The following is a 22,221-nucleotide window of genomic DNA, read 5'->3' as shown; positions in this document are numbered from 1 at the left end:
GTTATCTTTTAACATGTATCCAAACGGCTACGTAAAATGTAAATTAACTTTCGTCCGAATTGTATGACTAGATTTAAAAATTTCTCAACCGGTTTTTATACTTTTGTTCAATTAAAATTAAAACACTTAGCCAAGGAAAAAATACGTTTATATCATATGCATTTAACGTGTCAATAATAATAATAATAACAATCGATATATAATTAATTATATCTACTTCAGTAGGGGGCGAAACATTATGCCTATAGGCAAATCTTACTCCATTCAGGATATTTGCAGTAATATTAAATATTGGTTTCCTGGTGAATACAGTTGTGTTGTAACTAATCTATAATTGATCACTTACTGATGATCAGGTCGTGAACGTAGTGATAATTATCTTAGCTCTGCTAATAACTCATTTTGCGGGCGGTAACGCAACACATTAGGCTTTAATCAACGGCCTAAAGGTGTTAACGAATACCATTACTTGCTTATGATTACGGGAACGACATCATTAAAGATCTATACGATGTTTGGTTCTTTGTTCATAGGTGTGAATGAAACAAGGTGTTAAACAATACCTACCTACCTACTAGGAGCCCACTACTTACTGGCTTAACTATTAAAATTATGTTTCAAGCTTATCAATCATTAATCAAAATAATGAGGTAGGTATAAAATAAATGAAGGATCTACCTCTTTAGGTTATACGTACCTACTAATTTGTATTACGTTTTTATTAACCACACTGTCGAGCTTCTATCGTTATTGTTAATTTTATAGAGTATTTGTTGGTATGTCGATAAATAATAATAATAATAAATATACTACGACAATACACACATCACCATCTAGCCCAAAAGTAAGCGTAGCTTGTGTTATGGGTACTAAGGTAGCTGTTAAATATTTTTATGAATATAAGACATTTAAATACTTATAATATACAGATAAATACCCAGACACTGGAAAACAATCATGTTCATCACACAAACATTTTCCACTTGTGGGAATCGAATCCACGGCCTAGGACTCCGAAAGCAGGGTCGCTGCCCACTGCGCCAGTCGGCCGTCAATCAAAGAGCAATAGCAACCAATTTACGTCTATTTTATTGTATAGTTGCAGTTGACGAGGCTGAGAGTGATCTTTATTTTCATTGCAGAAAAATGCACAGTTCCTATGAAATAAAGCTAAAGCGGAATTTTGATACAATCCCTTCATGCTTATAGATATTATGCTTACGTATATTGAATACAAGCGGGCCGAGCACGATTCTTCCATAGCCTCCAGCCGCCGTCATCGCGCCAAGTCGGTCCCGGGATTTTCCAGAATATCTACCTCTCTGCCACTAAGAGCTTCTTTTCCTCTTTCTGCGTTAAAGTCCATGACTCACCGATCTAAACACAGTTTTATAGAGGCGGACTGATTATCCTGGACGTAAAAATCTTATGGCGAGTATGTTAAGGCGTTCTGGATGCAGGTATGAATTTCATCATCCCTACAATTAGTATCGAAGTATTCGAAATTCGTATATTGGCCTACTCCCGTGTATGTCCCTCACATCTATTTTTAATACCGTACCGGTCTTTTCCGATATTTTGAAACCTTTTCATACGAAGATATTCCGTTTTGTTCCGGTTAATCATAAGTCAAACTTTTTTACCTTCCTGCTCAAGAGTTCCAACATTATTGGAGAAACCAAATCGGCGCGAATCCTTTAGCTTGGGCACCTAGACAGGATCGTGTCGTGTATTGATCGTCAATTAAAAAAATCTCCTGTTGGATGTCCCAGGTATCTATGGATTGATGAATCCTGGAAAGATTTACATGTCCTTGGAAAAGCTGTTTATACCTAGATAAGAAAATTTGTTTGTCAATTTATCTTTTTGTGTTTTTGTTACTACTATGCTAAATTGACTATTATGCAATTTAAAATAGAGATAGGTATTCTGGATACTTTGTTAACCCGAGATAGTTCTTGATCTCATTTAGGATTCAAATCCCACGCAAGCGGGGGCTGTTACCTACTTATTATCATGGGCTGGGTTCTATGTGCGAATGTCCAGACTGCCTGACAGACAACCAATAAAGCTTGTACGCAGCAATTTAAAATTTTGAGAGAATATTCTTCGAAGGACCCTGAGGGATCATTATCATCAACCCATTACCGGCCCACTACAATGTACGGGTCTCCTCTCAGAATGAGAAAAGTTTATATTAAGAATATATATAATATTAAGAAAGATTTATATAAAATTAAATCTCAAGAGGTTTAAGTAGGGGAAAGAAAGAGAAGTTTGTATGAGAATAGTTTTTGGTTAAAAAAGCGAATTTCTAGTTCTTTTAACAGTTTATGAAAATGTTACCTCAATTGTTATGGTGAAATAGGGAATGAATGTTTTTATGTAAGAACTTTATTTTTAAGTTAACAACGTTAAATTTACTTTATATTTTACGCTTGCTTTCTGAAGAACACACCGCGGGAAAATTGCTTAATTTCACGGAATATCATAAATTCTAGCTGTCGTATAGTTGCCCGCATCCGCTAGTTAAAATTATATAAATATAATACTTAAACCTGCATTTGAATATGTTTATCGTAGATCTATCTGAACGTCATTCAATCTTAAATCATCGTAATCGGTAATCACACTGGTGGCGCATGGCACTGGATGGCACTACTCTCATGAAAAAGTGGGAATAAGAGCATAGTCTGATACTGCTCAGTTGCGAGGGCTGCCTTTTACAATTATAATAATAACTGATAATAACCGGGCAGGTACTCTATTGCCAATTTCCAAACTCCGTGCTACTGAACCTTTTTTGATAACATAACTCTTAGCAAGGTGTAAATTGTGGCTTTGATGAGTTCTATTAAATAACAAATTTGCAATAACAAACACTAAAAATAAATTCTGAATGACTTAAATGCACTGAAACTCCGATCGACTTTGTATGCGGTTGACGCAATTTTAGTGCGCAAACTACTAGAAGAACAGTTCGTCTGTAAATACTCTAGGTAAGCAGTTAGGTAGAATAGAAATTTAAACAAATGATCCATGTGTCAAGAAAGCCAACGCGGAAACGGAAAGCAACGTCCATTTATATTATATCTCTTTGCAAAGACAGTAAATGTAAATTGCAACTGTGAGTACAGCGACAAATGAATTGAACCACGCACACCACTGCGCAGAACAAAACTCCAAATGCTTGTTAAAAAGATAAACAGACGTTTGTGATTATTATGAAGCACGCAAACTTTCTAACTACGGATCGGTCGTCTATTTATCGCCAGAGGTTTTCCAGTATGTAATCAAAAGTTATTAGTAAGGTCAAGGAACAAGTTTTTTTTAGCCATGATAAATAGTTATCATACATGCTTTAATAACTCTACGTTTCACTTACGGTTATGCTGCTAATGGACGCTTTAAGAATTTAATGACACTAACTTGCTTTTGTAATATCAAGTGAAAATTGCCTCGTCTTGATACTTAGCCGATTTTCCTTCAATTACTGCTAGTATAAACAGACTGCTAAATTGTAGAAAATGTGTTGGACAAAATGGCAATAATTACCTAGGTACCTAACCATTTTTTTTTAATTTATTTATTTATATTCTTATTCTAACATTATCATTACAGAATACTTAAACCTAATGCGATAGTGTAGCTTTTTTTTTAAAAAAAAATCTTAACATAATATTTAATTACCTATTCCTGTAACAAATAATCCACATTGCGATCCTTGTGAATTCACCCAGAATATTTTATATCTCATATTTTCCTTCATCATCATAGTTAGTCATGGACATAGATATTTATATTTGCTCCACGGTCTCGTACCACTTCTATTTAGATTCTATTTATTTAGATTTACCTGTGCCCTGTATCTTCATTGTTTTTCAAGTGTTAGGTCGCCATTCCTGCAATGTTGCATCTAAGATGTACCCAGCCAATACCATACCTCTTTCAGCTATCGATTTTTTACCTATTACTCTAATCTGATTTGATCATTGATCTGAACCTGGCTCTCCTTTGAATAAATGAAATCCTCTACATTTTTTTAAATGTCGACAAGTCATGTCAGTCGCAATACAAAATGACGTTGAGGCAAGCGCGATCTTGAGAGGAGACAATGGGATGACCTCCATCCTACTGGACCGAAGACTAAAAAGGTAGCTAGAAGCGGTAGAACGAGGAAGGCGTAAAACCGTGTGTGGTGACCCGTGGTAAATGCTGATGATGACGATGGTTTTGACTTCCTCGACATATATACCACGAACGTCTACTCGTTTTCATATCATGCCTACGTGCAACAACAATCACGTGCTGGAACCGTTCAAGTATTATTTTATTCAGGCACAGGTATTTTAAACAATGATTGTTTTAATTGATATTTGGTTGCATTTAAGTTATATATAATATTCTATCGAAATACTATAGGTTAATAAACCTCCTGAAATACGGGTAGGTATATTAACCTATGGTATTTCATGAATGATTGATGTAAAATAATATTTATAGATTCAACGAATCAAAAGGTTAAGATAACAACTTTTAAAAGAAAAAAATCACTCTGTTTGTAAAATTGTATTTCTCATTCGGTATAAAATTAAATTAATACAGTTATGACATGATTAAACATATTGTAGGCGTAGAGAATAGTATCTATAAATTAAACTTAACATAAACGCGTCTTATACTAACTACCTACTTATTAAATTAAGAAAATAAATAAATTAAAATATTAATTAATCGACATCTGATTAAATCTTAATACTTGATCTGCGGTATACAAATATCTATAATATTGAGTGACTTTTACATACGACAAAAGAGTACACAACCATTATGTTGTCATAGTGGTTATGTACTCCGTAATATATGTATCCTCTTTGCGACCAACTGCTTAAATCATGATTATCGAAAAGTCGTATCATGTGTGTTCCCAAGTACGTAAGAAGAAATTTTAAAATGTCAAAATCACTTGGATTCCTGTTAGAAATTGTATGCAGTTAGCGTATCGTATAAGATCAAACATAATCAAGTATGCGGAAAAGAACCCACATTTTAACGAGACAACAAACTTCGTGCGAATTTTAAACTGCAAAAAGACAAAACAAATTAGGAAGCAAAATCCTTAGTCATAGTGACTACGCCAGTTTACGAAGCAAGGCCAAACGAATTTTCCACTCAAAATTCCCGTCTCTCTTCAACAGTTTCACACATTACTTTTTTTTATTTTCTAAGGAATTCGTTTGCGACATTATTAATAATACAGGTAATATGGAGTACCTGTATAAAAACAAATTACCACTCAGTGATGTTCTAATTATAATCTCAAGAATTAAGATTCTCACAGGGAGACAGATTTTCAGGATTATTTTTTAAAATTCAAAATGATCATTTCCAATATTCTTTACTATTTTTTGATTTAAACTGTCACGACTTGGCCTATAATTTGTTTCTGGCTTTTCGTTGATTTCTGAGACAATTTGTATAAAGTTATGTTTGTTACGTCCCATAGTTAAAGCGATAAATCCACAGGGCAAAGTTAAAATATTATGAATAGTTACCAATTTTGTAAGACAGCTTCACTGTTGATACTATAAACTACGGGGGTTAACTGAAGCTGTATGTTCACTTTAGCATGAGTTCTTATGATTAAGTCCATTTCTATCTTACCTGTTATATAAACAATATCTTTTCATGATATATGTTTTTATTTATTAAAAATAGAAAACAAAAACCAGTGGTTTTTCTTATATATTTTTAAAACACACTTCGCACACAAAAGTAATGAAAAGATTTTTATTATATAAGAAAAGTTACAATTAATGGATTAAACCTATTATTACTGTTTACTTCTTGGGGTCCCTGTATACTCCCATGAAGAGTACTGAGTTGGTGGGTCGCTCGTATATAATGTAGACAAAGGGGAAGTTGGCGATGAAGACTGTGGGCTCTGCAGGACGCGATGATCGGAATCCAAAGATCGCTGTGGCAGCTGCTGCTACCGTTCCTAGATAGAGAACATTTAATTATAAATATTTCTTTATTTTTGCCATACGAATTCCAAAGAGGTTTTGACCAATTTGCATGATTTGCCAACCTATTTGATAGCTTCCTATTTCCAAGGGGATGCTGTCTATAAAAGGAGTTCCAAAATAAGACAATTGTTTCAGACTTTCTTGAACAAATTATTTTAGTTGTCATCACTTGCTACTCTGCATTACCAGAGATGTCCTCATTTTTTTTATTGTTAAAATCTACAGACCAAGCAGATGGCCCACCTGGTTCACAGTTGGAAACCATTGCTTATAAATAGAACAACACTTCACAAGGAATACAAGGAAAGTACACAAAGTACCGCCCTTTGTCCATTAACCTGAGACGTAGGTCTCAAGCCTCATAGACTTGGTAAAATAACACTTGTTATATAACACCGGAACCCACGCCCTTTTGACCGAAACACAGCATTGCTGCTTGGCGGCAGAAATAAGCATGACCTCTGTCACAAAAACTATTAATATTTTCGATTGTACTAAAAAGTTAAAAACAAAATATCTTTTAAAAAAGTACATCTACTCTAGAAGTGAATAAATATTTGTACACTGTTTTAAGTCGCTGAGAACAATGATGATGAATCGGGATGTGGCACTTAGACAGACAAGGTGTGTAGGCTTGAGGCTTTACAATTCCTAGAATGATCTTCCAAAATACGACGTTTAATAAGAGGGTTCGATTAAGTTACCTTCTTCGTCGATTTGTATTTTGGCTTTATGAACAGCATCATCGAAAATAATGCCATTGTCGTCCGACAAAGTGCTAAAGTTGGAGGATGCCTTGAACAAATCACCCACACCCATGGTCTCCAAAATCTGAAACAACAAATTCTATTATTAATATTATTAAAATTAATCTTAATTGGCTATTATAATCTGCGAGAAGCAGGATAATCTGTATCGTGTCATTTTTGATTTCTACGCACGTGATGCTCCGGTACCGTACCATCCTAATAAGATGACTTTAAAATAAATAATTGTTAACTAACTACCCAACAGCAGATTGGTTGTTAAATAAATAAAATGAGGCAGTCATTAGTACCGCAATGGAGTAAGGAAGACTTTCAAACCAAAAAGATTCTGCATATCAAAAAAAAAATTGTTGGTTCTTTACAGTCTATATTCTACCTAGAGCTAGTTAAAATGTAAACATATTATAATCAAATATTGCGCTTCTTTCACTGCATTGCGTTTTTACCACGAACATTCGGTACATTTAAAATCAACAAATAACCAAATTCATGTTGAAAAAATACTGCTAATTAAAAGTTGTTGAATCCTTGAATCTTCACGTCTATAATAAACAGTAAAAACTATTATAGTAGTGGTGATAATTAAAATAAAAATTAATATCTTTCCTTGATGTATTTAGATTTAAAATTTACTATATTTTATTTATTTAATTTAGTAGTGACTAACAAGGAAACTATTATAAATTTTAATAGACTTGCTGTTGGTTTCCTGCGAATTCGACCTTGTTTCTTTCGGTTTTTCAAATGAAAATTTTGATTTCCTAAGATAAAAATATCCTATATCAGTCTTCAAGATGCGAGCTATCTTTATGCGAAATTTCGTTTTAGCGTTAAAGTTACATTGATAACAAAGACTATTTTATGTTAACCCTACGAGAATGTTACTCCGGTGAATTTCCGGGCAATAAAAATAAAAGGCACAAATCCTATATTTGTGCTATATTTCATCAAGATCATAGATAGATAGATCTTTTGCTTTTAATTTTTTGTTTAACTATATTTGTAATTTCTCCTTTATTACGCAATAAAGATGTTTAAATAAATAAATAAATAAATAGATCAATATCAGATACCTATTATAAATGTCAAAGTGTGTGTTTATTTCTTATCTATATTTAGAAGGGAACACTTGAAGCTTATTTATAATACTGCACTATATTAGTTTGACTTACCGGTCTAAGTGGTAAACTTCTCTCAATTGTGAACTTAGGGATTTCGACAACCACTTCTCTGCCCATGTATCCTTCTTCAACCACTGCGGCAAGACGCTCTGGGGTTAAGTTTTTGATGATGTTTGATACTCCTGTAATTGTTAAAAGTCGTAATTATGTTAACTACAGTACTCAACATCATTTTATACTCAACATCATATGTATTTATAAGATTTATTTTAAAGTTCTAAACACCTGATCGGTAATTTTATATAATCTCACATACTCGTAAATAATGACTGTAATAAAACCTTGTGAAATTGTGAAAACTTTTGCAGTCTCTAGTATGAAGAATTGTATACCTACTTAAGTCACTTCATACTAATTTAATATAGTAAGTTTAAAAACTAAAACCTACTGAAAGATGTCGCCATAAAAAGTCTGATCTGAAATGGCTAATATGTATCGTTTATTTAATAAAAAACTTGCACGTAATACATTTTAATGTATTTTATATTTACGTACTTATTATTCATAGTTACGTTTTTTGTTAATTTCTTTGTCCACTAGAGGACGTCATATTCGATTTAATGTGAAGTCACAGAGACTTTAACCAACGTATGATATGACGCCTTCAAAGATATTTCATTCAAGTATGATATGTTGGTAAAAAGTAAGTTATAAGGCAGCAGATGAACATACATTAATCCATAACAACATATTATACCTACTGGTCAAAATTCATTTATTTCAAGTAGGCTTGCTTAGCTAGCACTTTTGAAAGGTCAACTCTGTCTGTCTGAAGTGACTCTATCGCCAGTTCGGAAAGCAGATTCAAGTGAGTAGAAGCCAGGAAGAAACCAAGCAGGTGCTTTTTACAACATCAACAACTTAAATTTTAACTTTGCTCCGGGGAAAGCTCAAACTGGGACCAGAACATTCAAAGCAACCCCGTCATTATGATATTTATCAATTTCGTAACTTAGCTATAATTAATGTGTTTAAACACACTGTTTAGACGTTTAGGTTGTGTTAAGGTTTAAAATTATCTTATATAAGAATAAAAAAGGGTTACTATCACATACTAATGGACAAAACTGCGGTAGCTTTTTGCGGTATGATTTTTTAATCAGATGTGTAGATTAAAATATCCGAGGCCGAGGAGTATAGAAACTGAGGTACTCGTATATAGAAACACGAAATGTGAAAGTGGGCGTAGAAAATCAATTAATTTGAAACACTTTATACTCAGTGTTGATAAATAGTACAGTCGTTTGCGTTTTGTAAGAAGATAAATATATATAAATAGTTAATTACTTAATACGTCCAGTTTAAATTGATAAAGATTATACTGCATGCAAAAGACGTCAAACGGTTGATAAATACGTACTATTTATAGGTAAAGAATAGCGTAAAGTCTAGAATATGCTACATTAAGCCGATTGGAACAGTGGGTAGGGACCCTGCTTTCAGAGTCCAGGGTTGGAGTCCCACAATGTTTGTGGGAAAAACATAAATGTTTTTCAGTGTAATTTTTTTATGAATAATATACTTACATAATATTTATCATAATAAATATATTCATGAGTTACCTTAGTACCCATAACACAAGCTAAACTTACTTTGGGGCTAGATGGCGATGTTTGTATTGTCGTTATATATTTATTTATTTTATTTTTTATGAACAAGATATCAAAATAGTTACTACATTTTTATATCACGCATGAGAAGCTTACTTGCCGAAAAAACAATAATCAATATTAGTACTAAATAGGTCATAGGTACATTAACACAATATAAGAGCAACATATTATAATGAAAATTCACCTTGTCCGTACATAATATAAGAGCAACATAATGAAAATTCACTTTCTGTCTGAAATACGCTGTCTTTTTTCAATGCAAATTAGTCCTTGACTACTCTCACCTGGTGAGAGTCAAGGATGCATTCTAAGACGGCTGCGGGCTAACCTGTTAGGGGTAAGGCAGGTACATTGAACCCAAACCCCTAATTGATAACCAAGCCGCATCGTACCGAAACGTTACATTGCTTGGGGGCAAATCTTTGTTTGTAGAGTGGTAACCAGTCACACACCAAAGCCTCCCAGTACGCCGGGCATCGAACCCGTGACCTTCCGATTATAAGACCACGCAACTAACAACTTCGCCAGGGAGGTTACCTTTTCGTGAGTACTTCACAAAAAACCATCCAAAAGTGCTTCTTAATTTATAAAAAAATAAAAAGTGATAGTATGCACTATAATAGTGATTCATGCTTTAAATTTATCGTGACGACATACCTTCTTTCATCGAGTATGGTGGAAGTAGGATGTACATGCTGATGTCATTGCCCTTGTACGGCAACTCAAGGATCTGGGCTCCTAATTCGTCACTCACCACTGTAAACAGAATATTAAAACATTAACATTTTACAGTAAGATGGATGAAGACAAAGAATTTTGTAACTCGTCTATTTACGCCCAGTTAAAATTGAAAAAAAAAATTGTATAACATAACTATTATACAATAATTTTACGGTATTAAAGTAATTCGATATTTGTGGTATGTACTAAGAAGTTAAAATGTTTTATAGTTCATTCCATATCATAAAATATATAACAAAATATCATTAGTTACACAACTATTAGTTACCAAAACAAATATTTACAAAAAAAAAAACATTTTTAACCTTTTACTGTACTCTAAATAACTTATACCAACATAATATACCTACTTAAATTTCGGACCTACCAATGCATAAGTTTAAAGAATATGTTAAAACACATTTATTACAGCGAAGTTACTATACAATTGATAAATTTCTTAATGACAAGGTTGCTTGGAAGCATCCTGCTCCGCTTTTCGCTAAAATGTAAATTGTTGATGTTGGAAAAGAGCAACTGTTGAGTTTCTTGCCGGCTTCTTCTCGGTAGAATCTGCCTTGCGAACCGGTGGTAGAGTCACTACAAACAGACAGACTTAACGTTTCAAAAGTGCTTATGTTAGGCCTACTTGAAATTATTGAATTTGAATTTGAAACTTAAATCGTGGAAGAATAACTTTACTTACTATAATGGAATGTCCCTTTTTGCCTCATAAAAGGAACCAGGGTCTGCCGAGTTTCAGACACAAAGAACACTTGTTTCTTCGTCCTCTCTACAGGGAATTTAGAGGACCATACTCCTTTGAAGTAAGCTGCATTGGCTAGGACTAGCTTAGTAGAATTAGAAACACCATATGCTGGAATCAGGTCCTTTATGTTATTCTTTGTAACCTGGGCTACCCAGTTGTTGATCTGCTGGCGTGCCTCTTGCGGGTTTTGGTGGAAATTCTGAAAATATATTTTATCAAGTAACGACTTAGTTGAATAAAATACTATAAGTAATTAATCTATCGGAGTACTTTAGTCAGTTGGAATAAAATTCTGTGCTGTGTATGTATTATTTTCTACTTTCTCATATTTCCTTCTTATTCTCTTGCTGCTACTATGCAATTTATAGTCGATCAAGTGGTAACTGGGCAGGGCTAAAGCCTCCCATAAAACGGATTCTTTGTAAACAAACAACGAACTCTTAAGTTCATCGAACAAGAACCTTTAAACTAAACCAAATTGACATATCTATTAGTATCGTGCAGTCCTTTTCGCTATATGACCTTAGAGAATATGTTTAATGTTAGTATGACATATACTAAGTTAATAAACATATTAAAAATGATTAATTACAAAAACTATACCAGTGCATCCACTTCGCCAGAGAGCAGGTTAAGCAGGCAGTCACGCACTTGCAGCTCCGAGTCCACGAACATTTTGTTGGCGTTCGTGAACTCATAGCTGTCACTGTTGTTGTTTACAGCACGCGACCTCTTATCCACTTTGTATGCCATCAGCAAGTTCACCTTGTCCTGGAAGCGAGTGAACAATTGTGTGGGTTTATATTGTTCTCTTTGTGTATTAAGTAACAAACTCTTGCTTGGCACTTCATCTGAGTTTTTATTGTATTTTTAAAAATCCCGAAAGAAATTAGTTTATAAATTATAAGTTAGTTTTCCTGTGATGAAAAGTTACCTATATGCATCAAAAATCGCTAAGCAGGGATCGGTTTACCGGTTGAGTCTTTATTCAATTTAGGCTATAGTTACAGCACTTATGAACGTCATACATTTTTTTGTTTTATAAATATAAATGTAAAAAAAAATAAAAAAAAACTACAATGATCAATAATTATTAATTAAAATAAAGTTTATGTTACAACCTTAAAATATGTAAAAGATGTTTACTAAAATTTTGTTCTAAAGCATTACTTAATTATTGGTTGTATTATAATTCACCACTATAGCAATCATTTATAAATTAATGTTTTGGTGAATTTATTAATATTATGCATTTACTCCACCATCAATAACCTATGTCCAAACTTCTTTATCATTTAAATAGTCTTTAACAGAATAGTAGGCTTACCTTATTGAAACGATTTTAACGTGTGCCTTAAATTTACTATCCGAAAGATCAATGATGTTAAGAGGGATTTTGTAATAAAATCAGATGCAGTCTTCAAAGCGTAACAACCAAACAAAATCATATTCGTATTTATAATATTAATTACGATCTTAACGATGGGCGATTTGCCATCCTATAATAAAATAACCTGAATTTAAAATGAAAAGAATACAATTTAAAAAATTACCTGTGCGTCGGAAATACGTAATGATTGCTTCAAAGCTTTTTCTGTTTCTCCACCAGCGGCGAAATATCCAAGAAGTAATGCATGATATACAGAAAATGGAGAAAAGAATATGTTATCCTCGGGAACTGCGTGGTTTATAGTATCGAAGAGATTCAAAGTGAACTCCAATTGGTTTCTGTATAACATTGTGCGGGCGTCGGGATTAAGTTTCTTAGATGTATCATCTTTGTAGAAACACTGGCTGTTTACTGTTGACGATATAGCCAGGCACAATATTACGCCTAGTTTCAACATCTTGCTTCTGAAACAATAGAGAAATGTGTTTGAACTTTTTGTGTGTTGAACACAACGTAATTTAATTGATTTTTTCCACTTAGTCACTCTAGGTATCAAGTTTAAGGCTCAAGATTAATGTAGGTATGTACAATCGTAAACCTGAAAACTAAGATGACTAAGGAAACCTAGGGTGTTTAGTTTCATGTTTCGTCATGTATGTATTAGTAGTAAAAATTTAATTTCTAATTCACGAATTCTTTATTCATGTAGGCCTATCGCAGCCATTTATGAAGCGTTCATACCTATATGCTTACATAATTGTAAGGGGCTGTTGATAACTACGTTCGCCAACTTAAACCTAAAGCTACGAGAGTTGCAAGCACGCCCTGGTCTTAGAAGAGCCAACAACAAACTTAGCCGGGTAGTTTTTTTTGTTATCACCATCTCACAGTCGATTCATATTAAGCTATAAAGCATACCCAAGCTTTTTCATCGTTTAAGTAATCCTTAACATTATAATAGGATTTTTCTGTAAGCTTTAATTTTGTATAAACTTTGAACTTATTGAGAGACATCTCAAATATTTCATTCGGTAATCTTAATATATATAAATCTCCTGTCAGGATGTTTGTCCGCGATGGACTCCTAAACTACTTAACCGATTTTAAATTAAATTTACACACCGTGAGCAGTCTGGTCCAACTTAAGAGATAGGATAGCTTAGATCTTTAATTATAGTCGCAATTTTATTTTATTGTAAATTATTTGTCTATAATTAATTGACAGTCACATGTTATATATATACTACTATACTCATTTAAAGCTTAGCGATACTGAATACTTTAAAAACAATATCAAACGCAGACGAAGTCGCGGGCAACAGCTAGTTTGTTATAAAATAATTTACAATTTCCCTTGAATAAATTAGCAATTTAATGTAGCCTAGTAAACTGCACGATTGTATTTTTACCTCTAACATTTACAGTGTTACAAAACCAGTGAGAATACATTCACTTTACTACTTAACAATATTTAATATTTTTCTATAAGACCTTTATTGGAGGAATTCCTTTGGGAGAAGATTATAAAAGTAGGTACCTATATCGTTGAATACTAGACGACCGCCTTGGAGCAATGTACGAGTTAAAAATATCCTTTATTTAGAAAGCATAATATAAAGAGTTATGAATCGAAGATTCAGCAAGCGCGCCCGAGTGAACATGGGATCCACAATTTCTGACGGTGTTTCAAGTAAATTTACTGGTGTATTGACGTATGTATCAATTGAGACTACCCAGTCTCGATTTCACGAACGCATCGCAAAGCTTTCTAGTTGACGCCAGGCTAAAGGGGGAACGGATGGGGGGGGGGGGGGCAAATGATGAGTACACACTACTTAAGTTTCTTTAAACATTTATCAACTCTTATGCTTATGTTTAAGTGAAATATAATAGTAGTTTAATAAGTGGGTATTGTTCATGCCAAATAGGTTAATTTTATTTTTTTCTAAAATTAATAACATAATAACCGCCGCCCGTAATAGTATATGAAATATCAGAAGTAACTTATTAAAATAGGTAAAATAAGACGTTGATATACTTGGCAGCAGTATAGCAGGCCTTCAAATCTTTGAGATGTCTGACATTAAGTTGCAATTTTAATCATTTTAAAATACAACGCCCTACGTCATGCATAACCTTTATGGTAACCATACAGACCGGATTCGTCACGACTGTTTTGTACAACAGCATGCAGTAGCGATAACCCTGAGCGTAATGTGGGAAATCCCAACAGTCTTATTATTGACATAATAGTATATTCTAATTTATATGTTATTGGTTTAAACTGTTTTAATCAGTGTGTCATTAGGTCAAAATGATTTTGCGTAGTGTATTTCATATTTGAATGGCGTATACCTACGATAAATAAGATTCAATTTAACCTATACCTACTTTCATACATTTTAATAGTGTAGCTTCTATCCGAAACATGTTGGAATTCCATGATATACAATTAACAGTTATTTTAACATTTTTTGCTTTAACTAGAAAGAAAGAACAAAGAAAGAAAATATCTTTATTTATACATTACGTTATACATTACAGTTTACAACACGTTCTCTTTAGGTAGTAACTTTAGGTGCTACCAGACGCTTCTTTTACATAGATGTGCCAGTTAGATATGCCAGGATTAAGATTCTGAAAAATTCTATTCTAATATATGAATTAAATGCTAATTAAAAATACAAATGAATAAAATCTTAAAAATATTTAAACTTTAAATCCTTTTATATTTTCAACAATGCCCTATCAATATTAATCCTACGCTATACTATATGAAGCCATGCAAAATTTCAATTGCAACAAATAATATTTAATCATCCGCGAAACGAGTCTTGTCGCGGAGTAGGTATACCAAATTACAAATAACTACTATACTTTGCGAAAAGAGTCTTATAGCGGGGTAAAACCTATATGCCTGAGAGTTATTCATAATGTTTTCACGGGTGTCTGAAGTCTACAACTCCGCACTTGGCCAGCGTGGTGGACTACGGCCAAAACCCTTCTCATTCTGCGAGGGAGACCCGTGCTCTGTAGTGGGCCATAATGGGGTGATTATGTGACGATAATAATGATTATACCCCTCTTAGTAGGTAACCACAACTCAAATAAAAGTCTGTGGGTAAAAGGTTATTGGTTACAGTTGGTACGAATTCCAACATGATGATGATGATGATGATGATTGCGTGAATTTACACTGCAATAATACAATTTAAATCGGAAGTTAGCTATCAAAAGAGGCACGCAGCGTGTTAAGCGCGCAGGTTACAATACCCCTTTAATGTCAAAATGATGCGAGAGGGAATCCCAGCCATCCTTGGACAATTGGTTGTTGTACAATAGCTACATAACGCGCGGATTTCCCTCGGCGATGCAGATCGAGCGGAGAAAGTCGAACACGTCACGTTTGTTACACAAGCGGTTTGCTAAAGCGTGTCACTACGAATTTTTAATCATAAAATTACTGAGATTTGTTGTTTTTTCTTATTTTTGAACAAAAAGTAGAAACTGAAAACAGACAGACACCCAGCTATCTAACTTAAGTGTTTGATAAGAATGATTCATTACACCGCGGCTGATAGACTGCTCAGGTTACAGAACGACTGGCAATTTTTTTGCGCGGCCTGACAGTGGGTAAATGTAGCTAACATTCTTGGCATTTTACTCGGGCATGACTTATGTTGTATAATGAAAAGAAAAATGGATATCCACGACCGGGCATTGCAGCTTTATAAGGATTCTTGTACTCTTCCACCCTTGATGTCGCCTGTTCAGCAAGTGGAGGATTTGCGAGCACTTTGCTTTTTAATGCAGAATCGCGTCACAACTCCAGTCTCCAGTACTTTGATGAACCCAACGACCTTCCTGTATGCTCTTAGCTTCGCAACTCGTTCAGCTATATCAGCGATTTAAGATTTTATCACGTAGGGCTGGCACTTACGTGGCACTTTTGATGCGTTTATTAGGTACATGTACAAAATGTGTACATAGTAGTGAGATGATGGCGATAACTACATTCGTCATATACTAAATCAGCAAACTAATTCACAAGGCTTATAAGGACCGTGCGTTCCGTTAGTTTCAGGGATTCCTAAAATAAAAAATTTGCAAAATTTAACTGACCTATAAATTTTAACTGTTTTACTTTAGATTCGGAAAATCCTAATTACATCAGCGATGGCAGCATGCAGCGACAATTTTTCAAGCTTAATCATTCACAGTTCTGCCCAGTGTTGTATGCTAATTGATTCCATACTAAACGGATTATTTTTAGTACACATTTATTTTTGGAAAATACGTAGGTATAACGTAACCTACTTTCCTCGTATCAGAGAAACGACAGGTCTTAAATCATTCACTACGGTAACACTTTCAAAATAATCGAAAAATGTTTTATGACAGTACCGTTACGAAGAAACCGTTGCGTGCTTTATATTCGCGATTTAGCAAATGTGCCAATTCTCATATATATATACGAATGAACTTAATTTTGAATAATTCTTTGTACCAAGTCCTACAGTTTCTATGCATTCAAGAAAATGGACCAGCAATCTAAGTCCTAATATTTAATTCAGTGCGATTAGGGACAGTGACCTAGTTGGTGTAGATGGTAGACATACTTAACATTCATAGATCTTTGAACAAAGCGGGTTCCTATCAAACGAGTCGCAAAACAATAAAACGAACTTATGAAAAGACAGCTGAAAATTAAAACACGTATTTCTACCATCTTTGGACATATCACACGACGCGGGAACGAGAGCATTGAAAAGTTGATAGTGGTTGGAAATGTAGAAGGCAAACGTCCCCGTGGCAGATCTCCAACCCAGTGTTCGGGTCAACTAAGAGAAACTGGTGCCCGTACCTTCTATAAGGCAATACAAATGGCCAAAGTCAAGACCCAATGGAGAGAGATCATATATAACAAGATTACTCGCCATAGCAGTGATCACGATCCTCAGTCATGAGGGACGGACAAAAGAGAGAGAGATGAACGAACAAGCAAACAAAAACACTGTATTAGTCAGGAACGCAGGTAGCTTATTTAATCGGGGCTTATTTTTATTTACGTTGAAATCTCAAATTACCTACCAGTAACTACGTATTTAAAGTCATACATTGAATTTTACATTTCTTGTCTAATTTTACTCGTCGGAATATGCATTTCGCTTGTTAGTTAGTACCTAGGATAATAATGGCATAGAAATTCATCGTTGATTCCCTGTCCCTTTTTTATTCCTCTACAAGCTAGCCCTTGACTTAAATCTCACCTGGTGATAAGTGTTGCAGTTAAAGATGATAACGGGCTATCCTGTAAGGAAGTATGGTAGTCATAACTCTAATCAGTTTCACTGTAAGACAAAATTGCTTAGTGGCACGTCTTTGCCGGTAGGGTGGTAACTAGCCACGGGCAAAGCCTCCCACCAGATCAGAAAATTTAGAAATTATAAATTCCCAAATTGCCCCTGCCGGGAATCGAACCGCAACCTCGCAAAATTCACAACGCTACTACTTTACTACTTCTTTCGAAGTTTCTGTTTTTGTTATATTTTAAATATGTTAATGTTGTGGTATACAAATAAAGAGTTTAATAATAATAATAATAACGCTCACCGTTGCGCCAAGGTCGTCAAAACATTTATTGAATGTGCTAAATATTAATAGGCACAATTAAATAAATAAATGAATTTTTAGGCCAATTCGGATTGCAGCAGCAAGACAGAACTAAGCTCTACAACACTCCCTATTCTCCTAAGAGAATGCTAAAAATAATATGAACGTCAATGCCTTTATTACGTGGCTTATAGGTAAAGCCGTTTTTAGTTAGCTCCGGGTACATTATTTGTACAAGTTCCAGTAACGAGGCCAAGTGGGTATTCTTTTCTAACACTTGCATAAGAGTTGGATGGAACGATACGCTAACGGAATCACAATTAGTTGCGTTCCGACTGTTTGGTTAAGCGAAGTTTACTCCATTTTTCTCTGCATTTTCATATACTTCAATATATTTAGGTATATTTACAATATACCTAGTATTGAAAAAAAAAGTGTCATTTTTTAATGTATGAATACCTTTTTACAATATTACAAGTAAATAAATCAACCAGGTAGAAATGCAGAAAATAGTACCTAATTATCTAGGTAGTCATAAGTTAGGTATTTATTTTTATCTGAAAATTGCCATAATAACGCTATGTTATCTGTGGAAATGTATGATTTTACTACATAATTAGCGTGCTTGAATTTATTGTTATAATATGTAGTTATAGGTACGTATTTAACATCTCTAATGGCGGTTGCTTAAGTTTTAAGCGAAAACACTAAGTATAGACTATTTTCAAAGCACAAACCTTAATTGCGCTGTATTTAGGGTAGCTAGATAGGCACAGCCTTATTTCCTGAACATTATTGCGGTAACAAACTGCAACCATTTTTTTTATTTTCTTTCCGTTTACTGTTTTTTTTTATGGAAATTCATTAACAACTAAAACGCTGGCTAAAAGTGTGCAAGCGAAGCTATATTTTATAGAATTTGTGCTCTAAGTGGAAATTAATAGTGAATAATCAATAGATAGATATACCAAGCGAGCTACAAAGTAGATGGTTTTAAAATGAAGCAAAGGCGTGAAATTGTATCTCAGTTTATATGTTTTCAAAATAAATAAGTGTCGTAACTTAAAAGGCAGGAGCCAAACAAGTGGGTATTTTCAATTAATAATTTGATAGAATATCCATTGAACTCCTGAATATAAATTCCTGAAAATATACTATAATATACTGCTGTATAGATGCAAATGTGTTTAGATATTAAGTATTTACGGACCAGGCATATGGCCCACCTGATGGTAAGTGGAAAATCATCCCCATGAACAGAGCCACATCTCGCAGCACGGCTATCATAGGCAGGAGATAAAAATTAAATCCCCCGACAAGGTATAAAATTAACGTGTCCACCAGTCAAATAACGGGATTTGGAGAAATTTATTCACGTTTATAATTACTTTTATATTGTTTGGATATTATTTCCACTTGTACACCTATGCTCGGAGAGTTGATATAATATTATGCTTTCCCCGGGGAGAAATGTGTCTCCTACCCATGCTAGCCGTACTGGACGTGAAAGGAACACGACTTACGAACTGCCGGCCTTTTTCTCTCAATTCTAGGCGCAGATGTAAAGTCAAGCCTCATGTTCTGTTATTACACCGGCTATCACGCTCTTGAGATCGGAACGCAGAAATAAGCAGTACTTAGTGCGCTACTGTACCTACTTTGTTATGGTTGTTAAAAAGCTTTATTAATATATATTAGCCTATTAGGATAGGGTGAAGGAAAACATCGTGAGGAAACCTGAGTGAGTTCTCCATAAATCATAATGTTTTCAAAGGTGTGTGTAGTCCACCAATCCACACAGGGCCAGCGTGGTGGACTACGGTCTTAACCCCTTTTCATTGTGGGAGGAGACCCATGCCCGTAGTTTCTCAGTTTGGCATTGAGATTTTTTTTAACTTATGTGGATATGTCTAACCACTAGGCCATATATCACCGCTCGAGCCCATCCATGGGCTTCCTCGTAAACTATGTTGCTGGTCGTTATTTAAAATGGCTAATTTTAATCACAACCATTACAAATTATAGTCATCAAAATTCGGTAAATTTGCAATGAGACAAAAGACAGGTGAATTATGCGTAATATGTAGAATTATAGTTATTTTATTCGTTTCATCTTTAAGTAATTTTATTCGTTTTTTTTTCTACTGTGTATTAAGATAATTCACTAAGATAGTAATCAGTCTACTCTTAACACCTTAATCAAAAAACTCAAGAAAAATTAAAATCAACGAAAACGTTTCGAGTTGGTCAACACGCACTAAACCACTTACCACAAAAACATATTAACTAACTCTTTATATCTGGTCGTGGATAAAATAATAAGATTTTTATGTTTATGAAGCTATAGTTTTTCCTTAAGTTCACAAATCGAAGGATTTATATTTAAATGTTCGAGCACCGCAAGCAAGGTACCTAAGTACTTAATTAAGGAAAAACAAATAAAATATATTTATGAATGAATACGTGTACTTGCTTGTAATATACCCAACTTGAAATAAGTAGGTATAAAATTTAAACACATGGCAAAAAAATATATTTTCGTCATGGGTTCACCTATATTTTGCATTAATCGAGTACCGACGACAGCGGTAAGCATTCGTCACAGTAAATTAGAAAGCGTACTTGCTAATCAACAGTAGAAAAATAAACGCTCTGTTAATTCTCCAACAGAAAATCGAACGAGTTGATTGTAAACATACCTACTTATTTGTATTGAAGGGCGAAAAGTAAATAGTGATATTCCAGTTAATCATAAGATAACGTTAACTTTATTAGTCACAAACAGTGAGATGTATTGCCTCTAGAAGTATAATCTACACAGCTGCATAACAAACACAATGATTACAAAGGCGAAACATAAAAGTTACAGTATATACATGTTAAGCGCGATCTAGAGGCTGCATATCTATAGTTTTTAAGAGTTCAATAATAGACTGAGGAGGTGATTTGAATCCTGCCATGGAAAATTTAACATACTGCCGTAGAAGAAAAGTTATTTAACAAAAATACAGATTCCCGCAAACCACAGGCCTCAGACCGCAACTTAAACTCCGCTCCAGTAATTCAACTGCACTAGCCAGTGTCTGAGTATAACCAAAGGTTAGACTTCTTTTTCGGGACAATCTGGATTTGAATCTCACTGATCACAAACTTGTAAACATTTTGTCATTGCTACATTTTCCTCGAAATCTTCAATGGTATCATCAATTTAGTGCATTGGAACGTAATTAACTAAAGGTGACGGGAAATTCTTGCGATCTTATATTCAAGGCACAGCCTGGACGCAACTAATAAATATTTATAGATTTTTAATAACAAAACTGGACTTACCGTCTGCCCGAACGTCCTTATATTTCAATAAAGGTTAACGTATGCACAAATTTTCAGATTTAGACGACCCGCTACCCTATTTCCCTGGGGTATTGAGATTTATATTTCACTGAATACTTATTTCGAAATTTATCTCGAGATAAAGTATAGAACGTATTTATTTTTATTCTACACGCGTAGCGTTCTGTTGCGGCGAGAATCTGAGGCAGACTGAAAGAGGGCCAGCCGCTATCCTCTTTTATGTTAGTGTTGGTAAACTGGTATACGTTCGCGTACAAACCTGCCGTGTCGGTGACAAAGCGGGCTTCTCAAATGAAACACTCAGTTTTATTAACCTTAACATACATTGCATTAGCTTTAAGTAAACTTGAGGATTCGGTTTATTAAACGGATGAGCAATACTTATTCTCAATCGGTAACCACTAAGAATATTTACAAAAAAATTCACTCTGTATTTTTTGGTTAGGTGCATCATGACAATTGCTCATTTTTGTTTAATGATATGTTTCTTTCAAGAAGTTCATAAATATACCTTGGTATCTTTCTTTTGACGATGCTCACGTTCGGGTCACACATTATCCATATCGTTGTTGATACACGAAAATCAATGAAGCTGATGAAATCAACGATGAAATAATCTTCATCGTCGTGTCAACCGATTTCCAAATTCCATGGTCTTTTGCCGTATGTCGCCAGCATGTTGCTTGTTCATCTGTTGTTCCACTAGGTAGACAGCAAACTTTCGTAGACCGTCTTCTGCAGGGCTAGCACAGGCTGGAGACAAAAATTATACCCCTCGGTTATATCCT

At 34.3% G+C, this 22,221-nt stretch overlaps 1 protein-coding gene across 1 annotated transcript; it reads right to left on the bottom strand.

The window, feature by feature from the left end:
* Positions 1 to 4,554: 4,554 nt before the first annotated feature.
* LOC120637830 (serine protease inhibitor 88Ea-like) lies at positions 4,555 to 21,702 on the bottom strand. Its single transcript, XM_039909859.1, has 8 exons — positions 21,413 to 21,702; positions 12,633 to 12,933; positions 11,683 to 11,850; positions 11,017 to 11,278; positions 10,248 to 10,346; positions 7,969 to 8,099; positions 6,734 to 6,860; positions 4,555 to 6,001 (listed from the first exon to the last, which is right to left on the bottom strand). Exons 2-8 carry the CDS (start codon positions 12,924 to 12,926, stop codon positions 5,841 to 5,843), a joined length of 1,242 nt encoding a protein of 413 aa, XP_039765793.1. The 5' UTR covers positions 12,927 to 12,933; positions 21,413 to 21,702; the 3' UTR covers positions 4,555 to 5,840.
* Positions 21,703 to 22,221: the final 519 nt, after the last annotated feature.

Source organism: Pararge aegeria, chromosome 4 (assembly GCF_905163445.1).
Source record: "Pararge aegeria chromosome 4, ilParAegt1.1, whole genome shotgun sequence".
NCBI classification, from domain to species: Eukaryota; Metazoa; Arthropoda; class Insecta; order Lepidoptera; family Nymphalidae; genus Pararge; species Pararge aegeria.
The sequence above is the reverse complement of the archived record's forward strand: the minus strand, read 5'-3'. Positions and strand labels throughout refer to the sequence as shown.